General features: G+C 41.1%; 1 protein-coding gene across 1 annotated transcript in view; it reads left to right on the top strand.

Annotated features, from left to right (window-relative positions):
• Window positions 1-26,640, top strand: part of Lrp4 (LDL receptor related protein 4) — a 339,698-nt gene that overhangs the window by 297,675 nt on the left and 15,383 nt on the right. The window contains exons 23-24 of the mRNA XM_068388178.1: window positions 5,555-5,656; window positions 5,850-6,003. Coding sequence (XP_068244279.1) covers window positions 5,555-5,656; window positions 5,850-6,003 — 256 coding nt within the window. The remainder of the gene's footprint in view (window positions 1-5,554; window positions 5,657-5,849; window positions 6,004-26,640) is intronic.

Genomic DNA, 26,640 nt, shown 5'->3' with positions numbered 1-26,640 from the left:
TTTTCCCTTCCCATGCTGCCGAAGGTAGGAGGATGCCTATCGCGCCATTGGGTGATGTGGCAGCACCTCGGGGCCGAGGAATGGGTAGTGTTGACCCATCCTCCACTCCAATAGCGTTCCACACGTACGCTCCAACATCTCTGAAGTCTCTGGCTTTAGAGGCGGAAGTCCAGGAAATATTGGAGAAGGATGCGCTAGAAGTCGTGCACGATTAGTCACCAGAGTTCTACTGTTGTCTCTTCCTTGACGAGAAGGCGACAGGAGGTTGGAGACCGATCATCAACCTTTCACCATTGAACAAGTTTGTTCAGCAAACTCCGTTCAAGATGCTGACAGTTCGCGCTGTGCTGTTAGCCATCAGGCAGTACGACTTCATGCTTTCGATAGACTTGAAGGACGCGTACTTTTAAGTACCAGTTATCAGTCATCTCGAAAGTACCTGCTCTTTGGTGGCTAAACGAGGAGAACCTCATGAGAGGGTTTCTCATAAACCCTCCTCCACCTCAGTTCCGTCTGTTCACAGACATGTCTACGGAAGGTTGGGGTGCACACCTGGACGACCTAGTCGTGTCAAGGTGTGTGGTCGGAAGAGGAGAAACACCTGCACATCAACGTGCTGGAAATGATGGCAGTCTCGAGAGGACTCATTCATTTCCAGGCCCGTTTGAGAGAGCACTCAGTAGTGCTGATGAGCGACAAAACGTCCGTGGTCGCGTACGATAACAAGCAAGGGGGCACGGTCTCACGTCCCTTGCAGCAGTTGACGAGGGGGGTGTTTCTGTGGGCAGAGAGTCAACACTTAACTACGTAACCTTGTCAGCCAGGTACATTCCAGGCAAGAGAAATGTTCTGGCAGACGCCCTAAGTCGCAGAGACCAGGTAATAGGGGCAGAATGGTCTCTTCACCCTTTCATAGCGAGTCGAGTACTCGACCTCTGGGGAGAACCATGCATCGCCCTATTCGCAACACGGCACAACGCCAAACTTCCCGTGTTTTGCTCTCCAGTACCAGATCCCACGGCTGCGTTCGAGGACGCACTGCAACATCCTTGGTATCGACTGGATTGCTACGCGTTTCCCCCCTTTTGCTTGCTTCGCGCAGTCCTGTCCCAGGTCCTAGTGACCCCAGGACTCAGGATGACTCTCGTTGCTCCGCTATGGCCACACATGGAGTGGTTTCCCAATCTGTTGTCGCTCCTGGTCGAGGCACCGAGAGAGCTACCACACTGGCCCAATCTCCTTCGGCAACCCTTGTTAAGCAGATACCACCAGGCAGTGCAGTCACTCAGACTTAACGCGTGGAGACTCCAGCATCTCCTCAGAACGCGAGGCTTTTCGCGACTCGCTGCGAGAGAGATATCAGGGTACCTTAGAAGATCCTCCTCCTCAGTCTACCAGGGGAAGTGGTTGGTCGTCTGTGATTGGTGTAGTGGAAGGGGTATCTCTCTGGTCGGAGCCTCTCTGACTCAGATCGATGGCTTCTTAGTCTTTCTTCGCTCCTTTCGGTTTCTGCCATTTAAAAGTTACAGGTCTGCCCTTACAATGGTGTTCCGTCTGAAGGGCATAGATATCTCCAATGCCCTCAAGATTTCTATGCTCATTAGGAGTTTCGAACAGTTGTGTCCCCTGAGGGAACTTTGAGTTCCCCAGTGGGATGTCACTCTAGCTCTCGGGTCTCTTACTCATGCTCCGTACGAACCCTTGAGCCGTGCCTCAGACAGGCACTTGAGCCTTAAGACTGTTTTTCTGCAAGCCTTACCATCAGTGAAGAGAGTCAGGAAGTTACACAGCCTCTCTTGTAATGTCACTCACACAGAGGGTTGGAAGGAGATCTCCTTGAGTTTTGTGCCAGAGTTCATGGCCAAGACTCAGAACCCACTGATCCACGATCCCAGGTTCAAGGCCTTCACTATTCCTTCCTTACCGGATTTGGCAAGTGGCGGTTCAGGTGAGAGGCTTCTCTGTCCTGTCAGGTGTCTCCGGCGCTATCTTAAGCGAACTCGGCATCTCAGACCTGAATATCGACGACTCTTCATTTGCACCGGTAGAGCCAAGAGGGAGGTTGCGAGGAACACGATATCTTTCTGGATCAGTGAAACCAAACGCAAGGCGTATGAGACTTCCTCGAGTCCAAGCACCAGCAAGGGTTAAAGCTCACGAGATCAGGGGCATTGCCTCCCCACTCGCTTTCAAGAGAAATCTTGCAGTGGGCCAAGTGCTGAAGGCTGTCATTTGGAAGTGCCAGACCACCTTCACAGCCTTTTACTTGAGGAAGTTTACACACAAGTCTTTGGACACCTTTGTTCTTGGCCCTGTGGTAGCGGCTCAAGCTATTGTCTGACCTCTCCAGTTTCTCCGGGACAAGGAAGTCTCTCGTCTTGATTTTTATGGTATGCTTGGCAGTGTGAAAGCAGTGTGCATGTGCTCTGCTTGTCTCCTCCCTTGGAGTCCCATACATCAAGACAAGTCTTCCCAGGCAAGATTGCTAGTTTGTTAACAGGTCTTCTGCTAGGCAGCGAAGACCGTGGATGTATAAACCCTTTGCCTTTTGGTGATGAAGGTTCATCCAGTCACTGCGACCCTACAGTCGAGTTTCTCTTACATTCACGCTCTCAGGTCGCGCAATGCTCTTACCCATCACGCAACCCGGCTCCCAGTCTCTTAGACCCCACCATCATCATATCAGGTCGAGAGATAGGGGTAGGTGGATTTAGTCCTCTGCTCTCATTCGAGACCAGGTCTATATCCGGGCAGTTAGCTGTTCACAAGCAGCAAAGGCAGACCTCCCACCAACCAGTGAGTCTTCCTATATTAATTGATTACGAGGTTTGTATATCGTATCAAAACCAATGACAATTTGACCTAAATTCTACTTTTCTTAGCTATACAAACCCGTAATCATTTAATATAAATGCCCGCCTCTACCACCCCTCTCATGTTCCACATTGAGCCCAAAGCGTTTGAATGAGGAAAATGGGCTTGCGGTGGGGGGGAGCTAAGCTACGCCCCATACTGCCAGCCAACCAATCAGCACAACTGCCTGGTTTTCTTTCTCTTCGGCTGTTTCAGCTGCGCTGGAGCAAATTCCTATATTAAGTGATTACGGCTTTGTATAGCTAGGAAAAATACAATTTAGGACAAATTGTCATTTTTACTTTGTTTTTTTATAAAGACTGCCGATTTCTTATCTCCCGAGTTACCAGTTATTTTCTGCAGGCAGGAAGAACACCTTTTAACACTTGTTGCAGAATTGATAATGTTGCTCCATATCTAAATGAATCTGTGGTAGCTCTAGTGCAGCTGATTATCGTTCAATTTCCATAACTCCCATATTATCTAAAGGTTTTGAACATCTTTGGGAAAAACATCTAAATAGGTATGCTGAAGGTAATCATCCATTTCCTAGTTTGTAGTTTGACTTTCGCATATGATGCTCTTACAATCTCTAATGCTGTACAGAAATCCATTGATTGAGGTCCGGAAGTTTGTATAACTGACCTTGATTTTAGTGACACCTTTGACTGTGTTAATCATGAGGCCCTTGTTTTCAAGCGCAAACAGATGGATCTTTCCTAGCATCATTATTGAACTTTTTAGTAATAGATTGCAAATATTTGTTGATGGGCACCATATTGAGTATAGGAATGTCATGTCTGGTGTTCCTCAGGGTAATGTTCTTGGCCCATTACATTTCATGCTATATACAGTACACATATGTGGTATGGCCTAGAAAACAAGATTGTTGCATATAATGTTACTCTCTTTGCTCCAATTCCATTTCCTGAATGAGGATCTATGGTTGCTGAATCCCTTAATAATCTAGCTAAAATTAGTGCATGATGCAAATTATGGGGTAGTGGCTCTTCAACATACAGATCTTAGAATTAACAATGTTTTTTTTAGCTCTATACAACTTTTAAAATTTTTAGTTGCAATTCTTGATAGTAAATTTATTAGAGAAACACATTTGATGTTTTCTTGAATTGCACAAAAATTAAGACTATTGAGATAGTCTTTTAAGATTTTCAATGATTGAGTATTTTTATTTCATTTTCCTTTGTTTCAAGTATTAATCTCCTATATGGTCTTCAGCTTCTGAATCTCATCTTAATTTGTTGGAGAGGAACTTGCGGTCTAATAAATTGATCTAGATACAGTATTAATCTCTGGCACTGTTGTTCAGTTAGTTCTTTATGCATGTTGCATAAGATTTTTCATAACTCTAACCATCCTTTACATTTAGATCTTCCCAAACAGTACTATCCTGCTCATAATTCTAGGTTTGCAGTTAATTCTAATAGCCATGCCTTATCCATCATAAGAATCACTTCTACTCAGTATTCTAGAAGTTTTGTACCATATGTGACTAAATTGTGGAACAATCTTCCGAATCAGGCAGTTGAATATGTGGAACTTCAAAAGTTTAAACTTGAAGTGAATGGTTTTATGTTGAACGGGCTGACAAGTATCTTTATAGTTTATACATGAAAGATATACTTTAATGTTACTGTTCTTAAAATATTTTAATTGTTCATTACTTCTCTTGCTGTTTATTTCCTTGACTCAAGTTTCTGCTCTACTTAAGACAGGTTGGTCTTTGCAATTTGGCTGATAGAAAGATCCTTTATACTCATGAAAAACTCGGCCTTGATTTGTATAAATGTTGTGATAGACATTACTACTGTATGTGGCTTTGCCAAGTAATTTTTCAACACTTATTGTACATTGCTGGACCTTTTCAGTAGTTATAGCCAGGACTCGTCTTTTCTTGGATTTAATTAACTTACCCTAAATTTGGTGTACTTCTCATATGACGCTTCCCAGGTGTACAAACACCTCATATTTCTTTTGCTAAGATCTTGATAATTTTCATGTCAATTTAGCACCCTTTTATTTGAGGTATAATTTAGTATTCATAGCAGTATGCTTACAAGGAAAAGCTTCACAAACTACCCTTTTCCTCCAAGTCTCCAACAATGCAATTAGTGATAATGAATGTACAGTATTTCTGCCGAATAAGACAACCCATAAATATGATTGGATGCTGATTCCTGATCAGTACCTTATTGCAGACAAACGACATTATTAAGCCAAAACACTCGGTGGTGAATTTGTAGCACTATGGAGGAGATTTAGCTTAGAGTAATATGATATTTCTCCTCACAAGCTGCTGGCTACAAAGAGGAAATAAACTTCATAAAAAATGTCCAAAGGATAATAAAAAGCATAAGTAAATTTTTTAAGGAGGCTTTGTAATTATATATTCATATGCATTGGAGAATAAAAGAAAAAGGAATTCACTGCACTGGTTATCAAATAGCTATGGACTCTTAACCACCAATCAACTTAAAAGGTACCAGGGACCCTTACCCTATGTTTGAATGGTAAACTTACCTTGATTGGAATTGTTCAATAATTGATTAATTTAAACTATGATCGGAGAGCCAAATAGTTTCCTTCCAAACTTAGTTTATTAATAAACAAAAACTACTTTTAATCATACTGTATTACATAAAGAACTTTTTTATAGTCATATTCTCTGTTTTTCCCATAGATGGATGAACACATTTACTGGACAGACTGGGAACGAACAAGTATAGAAAGAGCAGATAAAGATACAGGTGATAACAGAAAGGTTATAAGAAGTGGAATGGAGGTAAGAAACTTTTAAAGAATTTCATGTCATTTAGTAATTACCATAGTTCTAGTTACTTGAGAGTGCACTATATTTGTAATCTAAATATTGCAACCTTATTTTGTTTATTCAAAAAGTAATACAACATGTTTTGAGCACTACTCGTATAATTTAGGATATTAATACCTGATTTCATAAAACAAAACTTTTACAGGCTATTATGGAAATCAAAGCCATAAGCAATTTAGTTCAAGGAGGATGGAATGCATGTGCAGACAAAAATGGAGGCTGTACAAACTTATGTTTCTACCTGCCCAGTGGTCGAAAATGTGCATGTCCTGACATTCATGACCCCACCTGTCGAGACAGTAAGTTCAGTTTTAATTCAGTTGACTTATGTTCAAAAAATCTAAAACTTTATTTTTCCTAAAATACTATATTACTTTCAATATATTTGTATGTTCCTGATCCAGAGAGAAATGTCATAAGTGGTATAGTAAATAGCATTATCTCTGTGAATATTGCATAGTATTCATATACAGTAATGATAGACTTCAAGCTCTGCTTGAGATCAGGAGAATAGAGAAAAAGTGGAGATACACACTTGAATAGCCCCATTCGTAAGCACATGGTGCTAAGGGGGCTGGCCGGATAATGCCGTTTTTTTAAGGACAGGACTTGGACATTCATACCACTTAATAAGGTGATTTAGGGCATCTCTAAACTGCATAAGATTTTTGTGTGTGTGACCTTTGGTTTTACAACACCAGGCCAATTTATCCTGAAAAGGAGTGTTTTTCAAATTCTATATCCTCCTTTGATAATTAATATTAAGACCTGGGATTACTACCCTATATAGACCTGATGTAGATCTCCAATAAAATGAAGAGATTTTCTAAAAGTAATTTTTTTGCTAGATGTGAATTTTTTTTTATCATGGTAAAAAATATACCCTAAAAATCAGGGGAAAAAATTAAGAAACAAAAGTTGGAAAAAAGGGCAACATTTGATCGCTTAATAATGTCTTTCTAAGTTATATACCAAACCTCAATGCTATATCTTTAAAACTAAGGGAGAAGATAGAATTTGAAGGTCAATTTGTATAGTTTTTCTTTGTATTTTTACAAAGACAATATTAATAAATCATGATTATTATGAATTTTATGTTCCTTTTTGGATATTAATAAACCAAAAAAAAGTTATCATAATTTAATCTTAAATGAAGATCCCTTTGCTCAATATCTTGGTGCTTTAGGTGAGATGGTCGTTCCTTCACCATCTCTCTGCTTCACTAACGCCAATAATTTTGCCGATATTACCCACTTTTGGACTCTTAGAGCAAATTTTCTTCTTCCTTATGTTAGCAAGATGTTGAAATTGTCTTTTCCTTTTTAGCTTGATGAAATTCTTGCAAAACCGATAAAAACAGACGTAAAACGAGGGAATATCAGAGGTCAAACTTAAACGTCTTGTGACTCATGGAATTTATACAGATACTGTCTTGATGCCATATATCGGAGGTGATATTTATGATGGAAACTCACAAGTTACAACTCAGCTTTATTGGATATAGGGGGACACAAGAATAACAATACACACCGACATCTAGCGGTAGCATTAGGAATCCTGTAGCTGTTGGCAGCGTTCTCAACAATATTAACATCATAATTATTAAATAATCATTAATAATATAACATCTTTTCTTCTTTTAAATTTACACTTATTTGGATGGATTACCAGTTAGAATGCTACACTGAATTTACTTTGATAGGTTATTGGTTAGGACTACAATCAGCTCTAAAAGTTATTCACATTCTAAAACATTGTACACTATGATGTATATGTGGTTGAACCTGTTCACAAATAAAATATTCATTCTTGGTACGAAATTCAACATGCCATTTGAGAAAATACACAACAGATTGCTACACTTCTTAATCATAACATTTATATGATGTTAGGGAAATTCCGCACAACATCAATACATTTCATAGTCAGAATACTTAGAGGGTAATTTATTTCTGGTTGACCTTGTCTGTCTGTTACTTTACAACTTCGTTTTCCACTTTGACAGGAGTTTCAGTTTCATTACCACTAAGGTTAATACATGTAGTTACTGGCTCATTTACCTGGGGCATATGCACATCACTTGCGGTTTCTTTCAATTGAACTCTATTCCTTCTAAATAGCTTGCCTTCGTTTTCAATTAGATATGACCTCTCATCTAATCGTTCCACAACTTTTCCCTTTTCCCATTCCTTCTTGCCCAAAACATAAGGTTTAAGACGTACATTGTCTCCTTCATGCAAAATACTTAAATCTTTAGCATTTTTATCATAATAGAATTTACTCTTAGCATTTTTTAATCTTTTCTTTTCCTTAGCCAACTCTAAATTTACATTTTGATTTTCAAGTAACTTAGATAACCTTGGTAATTTGGTACGTGTTCTCCTACCTAGGCTATACTGTGATGGGCTAGCATCTTTATCACTAGTAGGGGTATTCCTATGGTCCAAAATGGCTAGATAGGGATCTTTATTACTTTCAATAGCTTTTCTAATTAAACGCTTAGATGTTTTCACTGCCGATTCGACCATCCCATTAGATTGGGCATATGTAGGGCTACTTGTCCTATGCTCAAAATCATAGTCAGTTGCGAACTGTTCAAAATCCTTATTTACAAATTGGGGTCCATTATCACTAATCAATACACAAGGCAATCCACACCTAGCAAAATGAGATTTAAGTTTTCTAATCACTGTACTGGCTAATGTATTTTCTAGGTAGTCAATTTCCCAAAAATTGCTGAAGTAATCAACAGTTATAAGATAATTATGTTTTTCAATACTCATTAGATCAACTCCAACCTTTTGCCATGGTCGATCAGCAATTTCATGATTAATTAAGGTTTCCTTTTGTTGAGCACAATGGAATTTATTACAAATTTCACATGATAAGATGTATTGCTTTATATCAGAGTTCATTCCTGGCCAATAGATACATTCTCTGGCTCTTCGTAGACAGCCCTCAAATCCTATATGCGCTGAATGGACGACCTGCATTATCTTATGTCTAAGGTTTAATGGAATGACTATTCTATTACTCTTAAAAATTAACCCGTCTTGAACTGAGTACTCATCCTTGGTATGACTATAGGCTTTGACTACATTAGGTATCTCCTCATTTCCTTCTGGCCAACCTTTCAAGATTAATGATTTCAAAATTTGCAAAGTCTCATCCTGGTCTGTTTCATATTTAATTTCATCAAGACGCTCTTTTCTTACTGGTAAATGTTCAAGCATGTTAACGTGCTCAAATTCACTTTCTTTATAATTGTCTAATGGCAAATAAGATCTCGAGAGTGCATCAGCCACATACATTTCCTTACCTTTTTTATTTATGATTTCAACATCGTATTGTAGAATGTTAAGCAACATTCCTTACAGTCGCTTGGGAGCATTACATAAGGGTTTCAAAACAGTACTAGCTATAGGTTTATGGTCACTCTCAACAATTACTTTATGACCATAGACATACTCATGAAATTTCCTAAGACTAAAAACAATTGCAAGTGTTTCCTTTTCAATTTGTGCGTACCTTTTTTCGATTTCTGATAAAGCACGGCTAGCAAAAGAAATTGGCTTGCCACACTGTAACAATACTGAACCTAGCCCATTTTGTGAAGCATCACACTGTATGACAAGGTCTAAGTTAGGGTCATAGTGCTGCAGTATTGGGGCATTAGTGATTAGCCTTTTTGACTCTATGAAAGCTTTTTCTTGTTCTTCTGTCCAATTCCATTCGGTATTTTGGTGAGTTAATTTCCTTATTGGTTCTAACACCTCAGATAAATTAGGAAGGAATTTACTTAAGTAATTAATCATACCTGTAAAATCTTTAACACCAGTTACATCAGTAGGTGGTTTCATATTCAGGATAGCTTCCACCTTTTTAGGGTCCGCCATGAGACCTTTACTTGTGATTTTATGACCTAAGAAAGCAATTTCAGATTTTCTTAATACGGCCTTAGACTTATTAAGTTTTATACCCTTGGCCTGGCACCTTTCCAAAAATTTGATTAGCTTACTATCATGGTCTTTAACAGCTTCCTTATACGTTTCACCTACACCACAAATTAAAACATCGTCAGCATTACATACAACACCATCAAGATTCTCAAGATTCAAGAGTAACTGTTTTTGGAAAATCTCACCACTAACATTTAAACCAAATGGCAGTCTGAGCCACCTGTATCGACCTAAACGGGTTTGAAAGGTGGTATCAAGAACACAATGCCAATACCCATTGGCCAAATCAAAAGAAGAAAAAACCTTTGCCTTTGACAGTTGGGGTAGAATATCATCAATTACAGGGATAGGATGATGTTCCCTTTTCAACGCCTTGTTTAAAGCTTGTGGATCAATACAAATTCTTAAATCCTTAGTTTTCTTTTCAGCTACAACCATCCGACTCACCCAGTCAGTAGGTTGGTCAACTTTAGCTATTATCTTTTGTTTTTCCATTTCATTTATTTTCTTACATACTCTGTTTTTAAGGTTAATTGGAAGTCTGCATTTAGGAATCACCACTGGCTCTGTATTTGTGTCAATGGTTAGTCTAACCACATTTTGGAATGTACCCACATCAGTATTAAATACATTGTCATATTTATCAAGTACATCTTTAGTTGCAGAAATATTTTCATAATTCACTGTATTAAGTCCCATTTGCTCTGATGTTCTTTTACTTAATAATGGAGTGCATTTGCAATCAACAACCAAAATTTCAAGGTTATATTTCTTCCTATTCTTGCAATTTCTAATTACTAACCTGCATTTTCCCTTAGGCCTAACTGTGTCTAAAGTCCACACTTCTAGGGTAGTGTCACAAGGCTTTAAATTGACATTGGGAATTAAATATTGAGGAATTACATTTACGCTAGCTCCACAATCTACTTGAAATTTGATTACTTTATCATTAACTTCAAAATCAGCCTCAATTAGCTTATCCCTTTTACTACACACTCTAAGCAAATATTCATATTCAGATTCATCTGAACTGTTCACATCAAAGTCATTGTTATTACCTGATACATAATTTATTTTCCTACTTTTGCATTTAACAGCATAATGATTATAATTACCACATTTTATACTACCTACCATGAGCTGGACACTTTTCCTTACGCCATTCATGTTTTCCCCACAAAATTTGCAAGGGCGCAACTTACTCGTAGGAACACTGGGTTTACTGGACTTAGGCCTACCTTCATTGTTTTCATGCCTAGGCCTACCATCATGGTCTGCGTTGTGTCTGCTATCAGTAGTCTTCTCCCTTCTAGACTTTTCTCTCACTTTGGCCACACTGTCATTGGTCTGGATGTTTTACAATAAAATTTAATAATTATCAAAATTCATGATAACAGAAGAAATACTGCATTTTCTTGTAAGGAACAATGTTTTTGGTTTATTGAGTTACTTTCACTGATTACCCTGTAACTATGAAAGTAAGAGCAATTTTGACAAAATATTTTCCATACATATTTTCCATTACCATATGATGCTCGGTGAATTTTGTTAGGATTTTGTGTTTTTCTTCCTATACCTCTATATATTGGCATTCCGGCCGGGGCCTACTTATGAAAATCCATTTTACTGTACGTCAGTTGCTGTAGAGTGCACATGCATTCTGTGTTGCTATAGTCGAAGTAATTTTGTTATTTTGCAGTCTTTGCTCGTATTGTTGCTCGTAGTGATAATTTATTCATCCCTACCAGTTAGGTTAGGGTTTGCACCAGTTATTGCAGGTCTAGAATTCCTAAAGTTAAAAATGAACCTTACTCCAAGTGTTAAGTTAATTGATAAGAATTGTTCTATTTAAGATAAGTGTGGGAAGGTAAATCTATCTCTAAAGAAGAGATGCTGATGTCCATTAAACTTCAGAACTAGGTGTATGGCCGACAGTCTGGAAAGAGATATACAGTAATGCCTCACAACACGAAATTAATTCGTGCTGGAGTGGCTTTCTTAAGTGATTTTTTCGTGTTGTGTGTCCCATTTCACATGCAAATTGCCTAATTCGTTCCAAACCCTACAAAACACCACATTAAATCTCATTATAAAGCTGCAGTATAACCACAATGAAATACTGTTCAGCCAAATACATTTGAACAATTCAATATACCTAAACTAAATGTTGATACCTGTAAATTAAGTATTTATTACAACATAATGTAATAATAAATGGAAAATAATACAATACATGCAGTGCAATACTGTACTATTATAGTTACCTATATTATAGACTAGAACTACATTTTCTGTCTGAACCCATTTTCTTCAACTTTTTGATGGGTGACTATTTTATTCTCGGCCTAGCTGACACATCTCTTTTCTTAAAGTGAAACATTTTTCGTAAAGTGAGTCATAAAAATATTCCCATCTCATTTCGTAGCTTGAAAATTTCGTAAGCAGAATCTTTTGTGAAGAGAGGCATGACTGTACAGTATTAGGGGAGTAAGGATTCAAATGGTTCAACACAGTATTTTGAAGGTACAAAAGTTAGTATTTTGAAAGTACAAAAGTTAGTAATTCCGTACCACCTCCTACTCCTTTATTCATTCTCCACCTATGCTTACTGCTTTCCTTATTCCATGCTCCCCCAATGATTATGTGCTTGTTAAAACCATTTCTATTTATAGTCTTCTCAATGTTTCATGATTCCCTGAAAGAGAGTGGGCAAGTAGTCGTTGCTATTGTGAGCCAAGAAGGCAATTCCTTAACTAGAAGGTAATTCCTTAACTGAAAACCTACTCGAGGAGGTTGGGACGGGCCTACTTTTACCCCCTTCTGAGTAGCAGTTGCTCTTATTATGTCAAGGGGGCTCTGGTCACATTTCCCTTTCTTTTCACTCTTACCTCGGTGAACACTTTGTTAGTCTCATTCCATTTTTTCACCACATGAGGGTGTCTAATTATGATGACAAATCAGTAGAGTTAGGTTTTCGGATGAAGAGGAATTCTGAACATAAAAAGCCTACTTCTTTTGGTAGTATAAATCAGTCTTAATCACCTGGTATTCCTGGTTTATGGGAGGAATCTATGATTGATTTCATTATTGCTGAACAATCTTCGGTGTTGATTCTTCCATATTCTGTATTCAGTTATGACCTAGTGATGACATCACCCACAGCAGACGGTTTTCAGTATCAGAGGTGATGTGTCGAGTTCATTAATGATGAACTCGAGGGTCTCTCCTATATATACTGAGTCAGTGATTTGAGTGTTGATACACTGGTAGTAATAACATTGCCAATAGCAGACAGTTTTCAGTATCGAAGGTGCTGTGTCAAGTTCATTGATGCCTGAACTCGGTCTCTCTTATACGCACTAAGTCCATAGTTTGCGCATTGATACACTGGCCTTAGAACAGGGAAGACAATATTTATTTGGTATTCATGTCGTATTGTATTCCCTGTTCTATCATTTCATAGGAAAGTTCTTAAACACTCAGTACACATCACTTAGGTTCATGGTAATCTGACAAGGTGACTAATCACTCAAAGGCTATACAGTACATGCTTCCACATTGGTTGGTATTGCCTCATGGATGAGGACCTCTTGCAGCTCAACAACAAATACTAGAGAGAAAATCCAAGTGTGAAGGTTCTGGGTCAGAAAGGATGAAATACAGATATCTAACTCGCTACTTTCTAATGCAGTTATGCAGACCAAAATAGGTGTACCCTTGGTATCAGACATTGAAGCAGTGGATACCACTGGGTGTTTGGCCATAGTGTAGCTAATGAAGGATATTTAAAGCCTTCAAAAACAAACTTGTCAGATAGGATGAAACAGGTGGATCGAGGATCTTTTCTGGTCCAGATTCAGAGCATTTCTCTCCCTTGCCAGAGATTCAACATTCAGTGCTATTTTTTCTTTATTTTTTGCAAACAGGTCTATTTGGAAATTCAGAACTTAACTTTCGAATCTCGCTCCGACTGGGATATGAGAGCTTCTTCTAAGGTTAATCCCTCCTGAGGCAACAGACGGCTGCCTGGTTGTTTACAGGGTGACACAAAAAAAAAAAAAAAAAACGGTCATCACCAAAAAACTTCCAAAATTTTATTCAGATCAACACAAAACTTTAGCTACATTAGGTCAAGCCTGTGTAGCAGACATCTCCAAAGTTTCAAGTCTGTACAACAAAAACTCTTTGTTTCACTGGCTCTCCAAAATGTGCTCCAAATGAGCTCCCCGGCGCTGCAGGCCCATTTGGATCTGGCGGGCAAAGTCTCGATGACCCTCCTGCATTCCTCCCTTGGGATCACTCTTATTGCTGCTGTGATTGCTGCCTTCAGGTCAGGGATAGTCTGGGGGTTGTTTCCATAAACCTTGTCCTTAAGGTATCCCCAGAGATGAAAATCTGGGGGGTTCAGGTCCGGTGAATGCGGCGACCACTCCGGGTCACACCTGCGGCTGATCAGTCGGTCAGGAAAACGCTGCTGTAGCCATGCCAATGATTCGTTTGAAGTGTGGGGGGTGGCACCATCCTGCTGGAACCACTGGAGGACCCTGACGACTCCTCTTCGTCGACCAAGTGCTGTCCAGAACTTGCCAAGCACCTGGACATATCGCTCGGTGTTGATTGTCACAGACCGCTCGTCGTCCTCGAACCAGAATGGTCCAATAATGCCATGTTTGGAGATGACGACCCAGGCAGTGCACTTCACCGAGTGTAGTGGCCTTTGCAGACAGTGCTCAGGGGGTGTGCTATCCCAGAATATATTGTTCTTCGAGTTAACATGACTTGACAACAGAAAATGTGCCTCGTCCGAAAACCAGACATTGTCAAGGAAGTCTGGCACAGCGTCAATCTTGTCGCAAAACCACTGGCACATGATCACTTGCTTCGTCATGTCGTCAGCTGTAAGCTTGTGTTTAATCTGTATCCTGTAAGAATACAGGTGGAGATCTGCGTTCAAAATTCTCCGCTCAGACCCCCGATTGATTCCAAGCCTCTGACTTTGCCGTCTCAGACTTGCTTGGGCTGCGGACAGCAGAGTCTCTGACTGCAGCAATGTTGTGTGGTGTCCTTGATGATTTCGGTCATCCAGTGTGATTGTCTGTTAGTGTCTTTACAATTGAGGTTATGCACAGTCCCATGGGTTCTGAACTTGTTGACCCATCTGTAGCTCATTGAGTGGACAGGAAATTCTTGACATCTGAACCGATCTTTGAATTGCAATTGAGCCGCATAGATAGACTTCAACCGAAAATATGCCTCAACTATAAATGTCTTTTCCTTAGTAGTTCATTACATCTCGAAGGTCGAATTTGGTAGACTCTTAGAACTTTAATTTTTCTTGATAAATCTGAAAAATAAAAGGAATTGATTATTTATTTCAAAAGTTATTCAAGTTTAGGTGATGACTGTTTTTTTTTTTTTTTTTTTTGTGTGACCCTGTATGTGAGTTCCTTCTTAGACAAGACTAAGTCTCTCTAACCTCTTTTCTACGAGACCGTGGATCCCCTACTCAAGCTATATACGAGATTTGTCACCATCGTATATATTTGCTCACATACACTATACAGTAATAAGCTACATTTCCATGTTTATTTGTTTTACTGCTTTATTCTCCATTGTATTTCACTCTAAACAACCAAAATATTCTTCCATTCATTGTGAAGTGATTATTGAATATTTTTTAAGAAATTTGCTTTATATAATAATCTCTGATTAATGGTAAAGTACTGTGATTTTGTGTAAAAACAAAAAACTTTATATTTATGGAAGTGACTATGAAATTCCGTAATAATTCAACGATAAATAGCCTTTGAAAGATATCAAACTATTCTCATCAGAAATAATTGAATTTACATTGTACAGAAATGTAATGAAAATATCCATTTATTTCCTTTGACACAATTAGTTTTCTATAATGTAGAATTATAAGGTACTGTAAAGCACTGTGATTTTGTGTAAAAAAAAAAATCATATATTTATTGAAGTGACTGTTATTCCATAATAATTCCACAATAAATAGCCGTTGAAAGATATGTAGCTACTCAACAGTAAAGGCTTAAAGATTTAAAGGCCACTCATGAATGGCAGAGGCAAGGGACAATGACATTGCCCTAGCAAGCAAAACAATGCTCTAGAGACTGACCATATTGCAATATATAAAGGTTTGTGTCAAAGAAAGCTAAATGGTTTGTGTATGGAAAAAATATTTTATTTCTTTATATATTGTTATGAGGCACACTATTATTTTGTATATCCCTCTGTGCCCCCCCCCCACCATAATGCCTTAATCCGTTACTATTTCTTTTAACAGGTACTGACAGCAGCTCCCTACCCTCAGTAGGGAGAGAAGTTTAGCCTATTCTGCTAAATGCATAGGAAGATGAATGTGGTTTATTGCCCGTTACCATTGTGTTAGTGGTCTGTGATGCTGCTCTGTATTCATATTATCTTGCTTGTGAACTGGAAGTCCTTTACTTAGTTGTTAGACTGAATAACAAAAAAACAAGTGGTTTTTATTTTTGATAAGTAATAAACAGTTCGTGCAAGGGATGTAAACAAATGCATTATAAGGCCGTTGTCTATTGCTCATGTCCGGCAGTCAACACCGTAAAGTTGATGAATATTTTGTTTCGATGTGCGAAGTAACGAGGAAGAATCTCGTTATATGAGATTGTGCCATAAACATTAATAGTTCACAGGAGCTATTGAAATGGAAAGGGACTGTGTTAGAGTTTAGTCTGAATTGTTCCAGAATTATCAAAACCCCTTCCAAGAATGAGAGATTTAGGCACTACTGTTGTTGGTCAGAAAAGTTTCGATGACAACAAAACCTTATCACAGTGCATGTTTACAATTGGAGATTTTCTAGACATTGCTATCATAAGCCCACAGAGATCTGCACAGCGTCGTATGTGGCCATATTATTCAGAAGCTAAGAATTTTTAAGTAACTTTGCAGCCTAATGGTAGACTGTATATTGATAAGGACAGTATTGCTTTAGAGAAAATTATTGCAGTACAGTATTCTCACAGTTTTATATTTTCTTTTAGTTGGTTAATTAGATAATTGAACCACCCAGGCAATACACACGGTTGTGTTTATCATGTACTAAAACATGTAGATGTTTGTAGCATAGCGTTAGGATCTTGTCTGGAATGATATAGATGTTTTTTTTTTTTTCATTTACATTTTTTGCTTGATTTTATGAAGACAGAATTTCATTCCAGAACTTTTCACCATTGTGTTCCCTTCTCAGCCACTTTTTTTTACTTAGTATCATTGTTTTTTCATTGTTTTTTTTTTTTATACTGAACCTGAAAATGACATCTCCAAAAAAAATATAATAAATGATTCCTTTCACCTAATGTTCTGATATTTTACTTATATTCAGCAAGCTCAAGGCAAGGGAAGATAAGAAGGAAGTAAGGGTCCTGCTGGGTCCCCTTAGCCAGTATAAAAATCAAGGGGTGGTGCCCAGTACCCAGGTCATCCTTGATTGTTTGCCTTTTACCCAGATTTTTGGGTATTCCGCCGTCGTATATTTTTGTTTAGTGAACGTTGGAGTGTGGTCGGTATTCGGACACTAGGCAGTTCGGGGGCTACCTCTGGCCACAGTCCGCAAACCACTACATAATTTTTGGTGCCCAGACCCGGGAAACACCAACCTTTAGATATGGCATCGTCATCGAGCGAAGGCCGAAAGGCTAAGAAGAGCCTGAATTGGGATGTGGAGAGTCTTGTCAGGATTGTCAGTGACCTGGCAACTCAGGTCAAGTCCCTGACAACTTCAAGTGGTGGCCTTGAAGAGCTTTGAGCTGTCACCAACGTGCCACGTTGCCACTGGGGTCACAACGACAGTGACCACCAGTGCTCCTTCTACATCTCCAGCTAGGCCAAATATAAATGGTCTGGTAATCCTAGTAACTGGAGCAGAGCCAGTGATTGGAGGTCTCCAGCCCCCTCCAGGGTTCACATTGTTACTCCCCCCTGTACCAGGTTTCTGGGAGTCTTTGTTCCGAGTGGACTGCTTGCTTCCTCGCCTGTTCTGGCAACTAACCCCGTTAGTCCACCAGAGACTGCAGCCAGTAGACTAGGGGAACAGTTCTTGGTCAACCCGGCCGAAGCCAGTAGGCCAGAAAAGGCTCCAGCAGCTACGGCTAAGGCCGTTCTTGCCCAGACAGGGCCCATTCCAAAGCGGAGATGCCAGGCCAAGGAAAAGGCCAGACCAGCATTACCTGCAACAGTTACTATGTCCCAGGAGTCAACCAGCAACGATTCTGGTAGAAAGACTTCTGGTGACACTTCTAGTTCCTGTCTCAGTGTCGGCTCAGATGACACTGTCGCCACTGACCATGTCCAGTCCCTCCAGACAGAACGCAGTCTGTCTGATCTGCTTAAGGTCCTCGACTTCAGGAGGAACCCCAAGCCTGGAATCTTGCAGCTGGAAACTGGCCAAAGTTTTGCCCGATTCCTAAGGGATTTTGAGGCCTACTGTGCGAGTAAATATACCTCAGGAAGCTCTGGCCGGTGGACCGTTGATCTCGGAAGATTTCTAAAGGGAGAAAGCAAGAAGGCAATCTTGGCCATGGGGGTCCCGAGATCTCACACCCCGACATGAAGGTACGTCTCCTTGACTGGTGCCGAGAAGCCCGAGAGAGGCGTGATGCGGGTAGGAAGGCCCAGTTCAGCAGTGCCACCTGTGGCGAGGGCGAACTGCTGAAGATATACGCCGTCCGGTTGGCCTCCCTGTACAGGTCGGCCTATGCTCGCCGTAGTTTGGACCGGAGGGAGCTTAGGCGGAAGCTCCTCAGAACTGTTCCGAGCAAAGCTGCGAGTTGGTTGGAACAGTCTCTGGCCACCATTAATGTCTCCGCTGGCCGTCAGGCCACTTGGCAGGATGTTTTACACCTGTTGAGTGTTCTCGACGAGGCATCCCGTCAGCGAAGCCAGAAAGCAGAGGATTTGGCCATCAGTCGTATGGCACAGTCATGGCACGGCTCGTATGTCGACAGGGTTGCCATGGCTGCTCCCAGCCGTTCACCTGGACCTGACAGAGCGTATTCATGCACTCCTCTTCGACCTGTCCCCAAACCTGCACCTGTGGAAGTGCACCTGCCACCATCGCGCACCCCTGATATGTCTCCTCAATTCCAGAGAAGGTACTGCGTATGGTGCCAGAAATCAGGGCACCTTATGGACGAGTGTCACCGACGCCTCAACCTGTACCTATGCTGTGGCTCAGCAAACAATCATGTCGCACAGATCACCTGTCCAGAAGACAGCTAATGCCCACAGCCCTGGGAGGGAGACTATCTCTGTCCAGACTCCTTCAAGGTGGGGAGCAGTACTGGTGAGTGCTACTCCTACCCCATCGTCCTATTCTGAATCAACTAGTAGCCGGGAAACCCAAAGTGGGAGCAAGTCCAGTGCTCCTTCTTGAACTGTGGAGAAGAAGAAGAGGAAGAGCAAGAGAGCAAAACCCAGGAAGTCAAGAACTGAGGAGTATCATAGGGCTTAAAAGACCAGGCCTTCAATGTAGAAGATGGGACTACGTCGAAGGAGGGTAAGAGTGCTAGCGTGCATGCTCCTAGTATTCTGGTGGCAGCCACGGAAATCTCTATTTCCAAGGTTACCCCTCAACCTGGAAAGGTCATTACACCTCCAATGGATCTTTCAGGACTGGCCAGTGATAACCTGTCCTCAACACGGTCCAGAGCTTTTCCAACTGACTCCTCCAGGGAGGAAGCAGGAACTGAGGCTGTATTGAAAACCCTTCGTAGGGTTAACCTGGCACAGTTGGCTCCTGTACCACTCATGGTTGTCCCAGTGACCATGTCTGATTTTTCATCGGGAGCGTTGGATGTTCTTATTGACTCCGGAGCTGAGACCTCCTGTCATCGAGAGTAGTACAGGATTACCAGCTGCAGATGGTACCCAACACCATTGGTCTGAAGGGTTTAGGGCAAACAGGACCCAAGACCTTAGGTACTATACTGTTGACCCCTATACTGCATGGAATGACATTCGCCCCGAGTGTGTTCCATGTAATGCGTTCAGGGACTATGGCTGAGCACGTAGTGCTTGGTTACCAGTTCTTGAGAGCAAATGGGATGATAGTTGACGGAGCCCGAAATCGGCTGAGCGTTGGCAGTACTTCCCAAGAACCTCTTTGGGAGTATTATGTCCCGATACGTGGAGCCTATTGTCAGCAAGTGCTTTACGCACTTGAGGTCCACGCTGCCGATTCATTAAGGATTGCCAGTATTGAGCCAGTACTTGTTCCAGTTACTGTAAACTTTCCTAAGGGGCTTGACACCTCTTTTAGGTGCCCTGCTTGTCCGACCAACTGTTGGCCGGAAATATATTATAATGGCGACATCTTAACCCCCGGTCTGTCAAGGAAAGCTACAGCAATCCCTGGCATCCTTGAACTGAAAGGTGGAAAATCCTCGGTTTTAATCAAGGGTTCATCTGAAGAAACTGCCAAGATCAAGAAGGGTGATCTCTTTGGGAAGGTGTTCACCATGGCAATGGTGGATGCTCCTCTATCTTGCCTGATAGCACAGGAGTGTGACCTGACTCCTGAACCGAGCGTATTGGAAGAGATAGACAATCTGTCTATCTCCGACAAACTGAACTCTTCTCAGAAGGACCAGTTTCATCAAATGCTTTGACGTTATCTCCCGGTCATCAGTCCTGGTGATGATGACGTGGGAGAGTGCTCAAGCACACCAATACTCATCCATCTGTATGACGAGATGCCCATTTATCAGAGAGTTCGACGGTTTGCCAAACCCGTCGCTGACGCCATCGAGGAACAGTGCAAGGAGTTGCATGAACTGGGTATTATTGAACCTAGCATCTCTCCTTGGTCTTCACCCATTATTCCAGTCCAAAAAAAGGACAATAGTATACAGTTGTGTGTGGACTACTGTAGACTAAATAAGGTGACTGTCTGATAAGTTTCCGATGCCTAACATGGCCAATTCTGTATTGGGACTTCAAGGAGTCAAATACTTTACAACCCTTGACCTGGTTTGTGGATACTACCAGTTACCGTTGGCAGAGGACAGTAAAGAATACACAGCTTTCTCTACTGCCTTTGGACACTGGCAGTTCAGACGCTTATCGTTTGGACTGAAAAATGCACCTGCAGTGTTCCAGAGAGAAATGCAGAGTATTCTCCAAGAGTTCCCGAGAGCCAAGGTGGTTGTCTACATTGATGACATCTTGATACTTGGGTCTTCTTTCGAGGAACACCTGAAACTGGTAGAACGAGTTTTGGCTACTCCCCAGAAGCACGGACTCAAGCTAAAACTCGGGAAATGGTCTTGGGTTCAAGCCAAGGTCCAGTATCTTGGTCATTTGGTTGGATGTTCTGGTATGCGTAACCTACCAGAATACATCCAGAAAGTGGAGGACTCCCCTAAACCGACCACTGTGCGTGAGCTACGGGGATTTCTGGGACTGGCAAACTTCAAACGGAAGTTTATCCCCATGTGCTCACAGATAGCCAAACTATTATCTGCGAAGACTGGAGGACGAAAATCCCAAGGGACTAGGAAACTGAAGTGGACTGCAGAAATGGGCGGTGCCTTTGTGCACTTGAAGGAACTCAGCAAGGAGGACATAATGTTGTCATACCCTGACTACTCCGCTGATGCTAAACCCTTGGAGTTCTTTGATGACGCTTCGTGTGAGGGTGCTGGTGCTTGTCTGTGCCAGGAGTCCTTAAAGCATCCAGGGGAGGTGCGGGTAATAGCGTACGACTCGATGACTTTCCTCGACTGCGAGACCCGTTACTCTACAATTGAGCGTGAGTTGGCTGCTCTGCAATGGGGGGTGAAAACCTTCAGGGCCTTCCTCTATGGTCAGTTCTTCGTGATCCATTCGAATCACCGTCCCCTCATGTACCTTCATGACATGAAGATGGTGGACAGTCGTCTAGCACGGACACTGGAGGACCTGTCCGAGTTTAACTTTATTGTTAACTACTGTCCAGGTGATCAGAATGCCGCAGCTGACTGGTTATCCCGCTGGCCCGCATTAACTGATTGTATATTTGCTACCGAACCCAGCACTCTCAAGTTGCCTACTGGACTGGCCTTGTATAAGGAGGTTCGTGGTGGTCCAAATTCTCTCATAGAATCCTTGGAGATAGTCGTGAATTGCTGGACGGAAGGGTCAGGTGTCGCACCCGACTCTCAGCTGAAGGGAGCCAAGCTCCGGGATGCCTTAGTCCAGCAGTTTCTGAAAAACGCCGGTCAACTAGGCTTCAAACTGGACAAGACCAGCAGGAACAGGATCAAGGCAATGCATTTTCCAGGTACAGTTCCAGCTCTGGAGTTGCTCTTGGCAGAATCTAAGCTATTGAACCTGGAAATCTGGGTCCTTTGGGGTCCCACTTGTCCCGTAGTCTATCGTGATCCATCCGTGACTGAGCCTCAGTGTGTGCATCTTCAGTGTCTGTCTGGAGTGCGTTTTAACCCTTTGAGGGAGCTCTGCAATTACGTCCCTCCAACTGACGTGATTCTGGGCCATAAAGCAGAAGTAAAATCTTGTGTGCCTGACGCTGAGGGCTTGGTCACTGATGATCAGGAAGCGCCGGAGGATTGTCCTGTAATCCAGTACGTGACAGAAAAGGCACCTCGTCAGTCCAGTTGTACCCATGTGTCTCGAAACTCGGCAGTAGGTATAGTAATGATGCAGGAGACCTTATTTTGTGCTCTTGTTGATACAGGAGCACAGGTTGGTCTTGTAAGTGAGTCTGTACTGAGCCAACTTGGCATAGAGTACCAGATACTGTCAGGAGAACAGTTAGAGGGGTTAACTGGTTCCTGCACCAACATTCTAGGCTACATCCAGTTAAAGGTGAAGTGTCCTTCTGGGTGGAGGCTACCGCTGTTCAACCATGTGGTGGTAGCTGCCAAAGACATTAACTTTTGTTTTGTTCTTGGTAGAAATCTACTGGATGTAGCCTACCTGACACTGGATTCACCCCGAGAACAGTTGGTGTATGACCACACTACTATTCTCCAGTTGTCTCCCAAGGTACTCTCAGTCTCCCCACTGCATACCGAGACCACTGTTTTGAAGGTAACTAACCCTGAACCTGATCGGGGAGTGTTCTCCGGAAATGCTCTTCTTTCTTTTAGTCAGGTGTCCAAGGAGATCATCGACAGATTCAATCTTTCATTAAGATGATCTACTGTGGGGTTCCTGCATCTCTAGTTCCACGCTCCTATCTACCCTATAGGAGATGTTGGTCGGACCTGGAAGTACACCATGGTTTGCTAGTGAAGTGGAACCCAGATGGCTAAGTAGTCCCAGTAGTCACCTTCAATGTCCTGATTGACCTAGTTGCAGAGACACACCTCCAGAATGCTCACTGGGGGATCGGAAAAATTATTGCAATGCTCCGTTGACTCATTTGGCACAAATCTTTGATTAATGTAATCAGAGATATGTGCCGGACATGTTGGAAATGTCAGACTTGTAAGGTCTCAAGGGAGGTGGTTGCCCCGCCGACCTTAAAAATAGTGACCTCTTCTCCTTTTGAACTGGTTGCTATGGACCTTATGAGTCTCCCAACAACCAGTACTTGTTTTATTGGGTGTCTGATGGTAGTCGACCATTATTCCAAGTGGGTGACGGCAGTACCCATAAGGAATAAGAAGCGCAGTACGATATGCCAGGCGCTTGAAGACCGAGATTTTCATGTTATTACTCGTGTTCCAGTCCGGATATTGACTGATAACGGCCCTGAGTTTATTTCCCAGAAATTTACTAAGTTGTTGGAGCGGTGCAATGTTGTACATGTGAAAACAACTCCATATAAACCCTCTAGTTATGGTGCAGTGGAGTGGGTGAATCGTACCATTGGTGAATTACTGAGGGTGATTTCTGGGGAATCTCGGAAATGGGACCAGTACTTATCCCGAGCAGTTCTCAGCTACAACCATTCTTACCACACTGAGATTGGCTGTAATCCAGCTAAGAACATACTGAAGGGTGCTCACGATGTTGATAGTACCCCATTGCTGTCAGCAGAAATGAGAGACCCACGGGCTCAAGGACATCCTCGGTACCAACCGTTTAAAGAGGGTTCTCTGGTGCTTAAGAAGGTGCACCTGTTGGGACACCTTTTGACGAACAAGCTCATCCTTAGGTTTGAGGGGGTATTCCGTGTTACTAAGGTACACGAGAATAAGGTCACCTATGAGCTGCAGACTGCCTAATGGTGAACTGGTAAGAGCTCACCATATCCAGTTAAAGGCCTGGTTTGAACAGCTAATGCCCGCAGCCCTGGGAGGGAGACTATCTCTGTCCAGACTCCTTCAAGGTTTATCTTAGGAGGCACTTTCTCTGGTATCCGAAGGGTCCTGATCCTGTAAAAGAGACTTGGAATAGTCCTGGACTCGTGAAGGATAGTTCAGCTTCCTCTGAAGTCTCTGAGAGTTCTGGTTTTAGTAGTGATGGCGACTCCTATGGGGTGGCTGCAGTAGTTGCATCCTACCTTTTGTCCCGCGATGGTAACAAGTCCCGACGACAGAGGAAAAGTCACCATCTTAGGCCACCTAGAACTTATGAGAGAAAAAAGCAATGGATGCTTGGTTATATCCTCCAGAAAATTGTGATGATACTCCTGTATCAAAGCCTGAATCATTTCAAGATCGTTTGGTCCTCCAACTGTAGGAGAACAGCCCCACTGAAATGTGTGAAACCCCAATTATGTCTCCTGGGTCGGTGGTTCACTGTCCAGTGCCTGAATTTCCAATGCCCCAGTTCTTAGCTTCTTCTTTCCGAGAGGAAGGTGTCGTTCATCCTCCAAGGAGTTGGGAATTCTGGGAAGTTTCCAGTATTCCATTATTGGAACTACTTTCTGTTGGTTCCAAGAGTTCCAGTCCAGATTGGTCAAGACCTGCTACTGTAGAAAGTCCTGTTTCTGAATCGGCAGTGTCTATTCATCCTGATTATGACTTTCTTGGCTTTTTGCCACCCGATTGTGACGACCGACTGTTGCCTGAAGATCACACCTCTAATGGATTTAGTCCCCCCTGGACTAGGTCAAAAGGTACTGTTCTTGACCTACATTTAGTTCAGCCTCAAGTTCTGGAGTGGAGACCTCGTCTCACTGACCAGACGAATACCGTAGAGAGGGAACCATCCTCCATTCCTGAGTAACCTCAGAATTCAAACCCTTTCTGACATTCTGATGGTAGATTAAAACACCGGTCAGACCTCGAGGCTGAAATGGCACAGTCAGGTGTATCTAACCTGAACGCTACAACTATGTTTGGGTCGCCTGAACCACAACTTTGCCCCGAGTCATCACCTGATTTTTCGGGATTTTTATTATCCTCTTCTGAGTCTACGGATTTTGTCTCTGGTTTACCTCAAAGAATGTCGATCACCCGAAATACCAAGTTGAAGATTTTGGATTCCATTCATTATACTGGCATCAGATTAGCTACTGGCACTTTTAAATTATCCCCCATCCCTAGCCTTTAAATTGATGAAGATGAGTGGCCTCTGGACTAAATCGCCAGTCTACTATGATTAGATGTTAGTATAGGTTACAGAGGCTACCAAATTCACTGTCTTTTGAAGCTGTCAATAGAGAGAATTTCTTCTCTAACTATGAGGCTCACTCTACAGTACACCCCCAAAGCCTTATGGATTCAAGCGTGAAAGAACTGCTCAATAGCCTGAATCTTTCCAGGAGTGGGATACTACCTTTTAGCTATCAGTCACCCCTCCCTGGAAACTTCCAGAGATCTCTGTAATTATTACACTGGCTCTAAAGGCAACATGACAATTGAAGAAATTCGGTCTACCTTTTTAAAACATGCAGAACAACACAGGGATAGTGCATTTATATTTACAGACGGCTCCAAATCCAATGCTGGCATTGGATTTGGGGCGTACAATTCTCGTTTTAGTTATAAATTTGCACTCCCATTAATGTCCTCTATCACTGAACAAAATAATAAGATTTTTGTTCACCCATGCCAGATCCCTTAGCTTGACACTAATATCTTGTAGTAAACTGTATGTAAACTATGGTAATCTATAACATACAGCATTAACACTTGTGCAATATTTATTATGAGATGCTTTGAGTAAGTTTGGAAACTTCATTTAGAGCCACCTGATTACATGTTAGCATTGTCAACTAATTCAAGCTAATGCTATGTAGGATATGTGCACATATAATTCTTAATATAATTTCCAAACTTATTCAAACTATCAGATAATTAATAACAAAGGTTTCGTACAGTTTACTAGAAACTATAGGTATCGTGAGTTATGACTCGAACGTATAAATGTGTTCTTTCGTTTGTTTATTCATTTGTTTGTTCGTTCATTCATTGTGATGAAATTTGGACAAACAAAATGGATTCGCTTCTTGGCATCGTATGTAAGGAACATGTGATACATAATTGGTTTTATTTAGTTCATTTTGAATTTATAAGCATACATCAAGTAAAATGAAATTGTAATAATATCTTTGCATGAACAAAACCTAACTTATATATATATATATATATATATATATATATATATATATATATATATATATATATATATATATATATATATATATATATACACACACACACACATATATATATATATATTTATAGAATTTGGTATAATTATACTTGATTTTCTGCATAGGGAAACTTTTTGCGATAAAACGGACTAACAGTGGTACCTGATACCCCTTCACCCTTATTACTCTGTTATTGTGAGGTTTTAATATATATATATATATATATATATATATATATATACTATATATGTATATATAATGAATATATATAAATATATAATATATATACATATATAATATGTATATATAATATATGCTGTATATACATATATAATATATATATATATATATTATATATACATACATATATAATATATATATACATGCATATATAATATATATATATATATACATGCATATATAAT

This window comes from Palaemon carinicauda, chromosome 1, assembly GCF_036898095.1.
Source record: "Palaemon carinicauda isolate YSFRI2023 chromosome 1, ASM3689809v2, whole genome shotgun sequence".
Lineage (NCBI taxonomy): Eukaryota > Metazoa > Arthropoda > Malacostraca > Decapoda > Palaemonidae > Palaemon > Palaemon carinicauda.
Note: the sequence above shows the minus strand (reverse complement) of the source record. Positions and strands in the feature narration are given on the sequence as shown.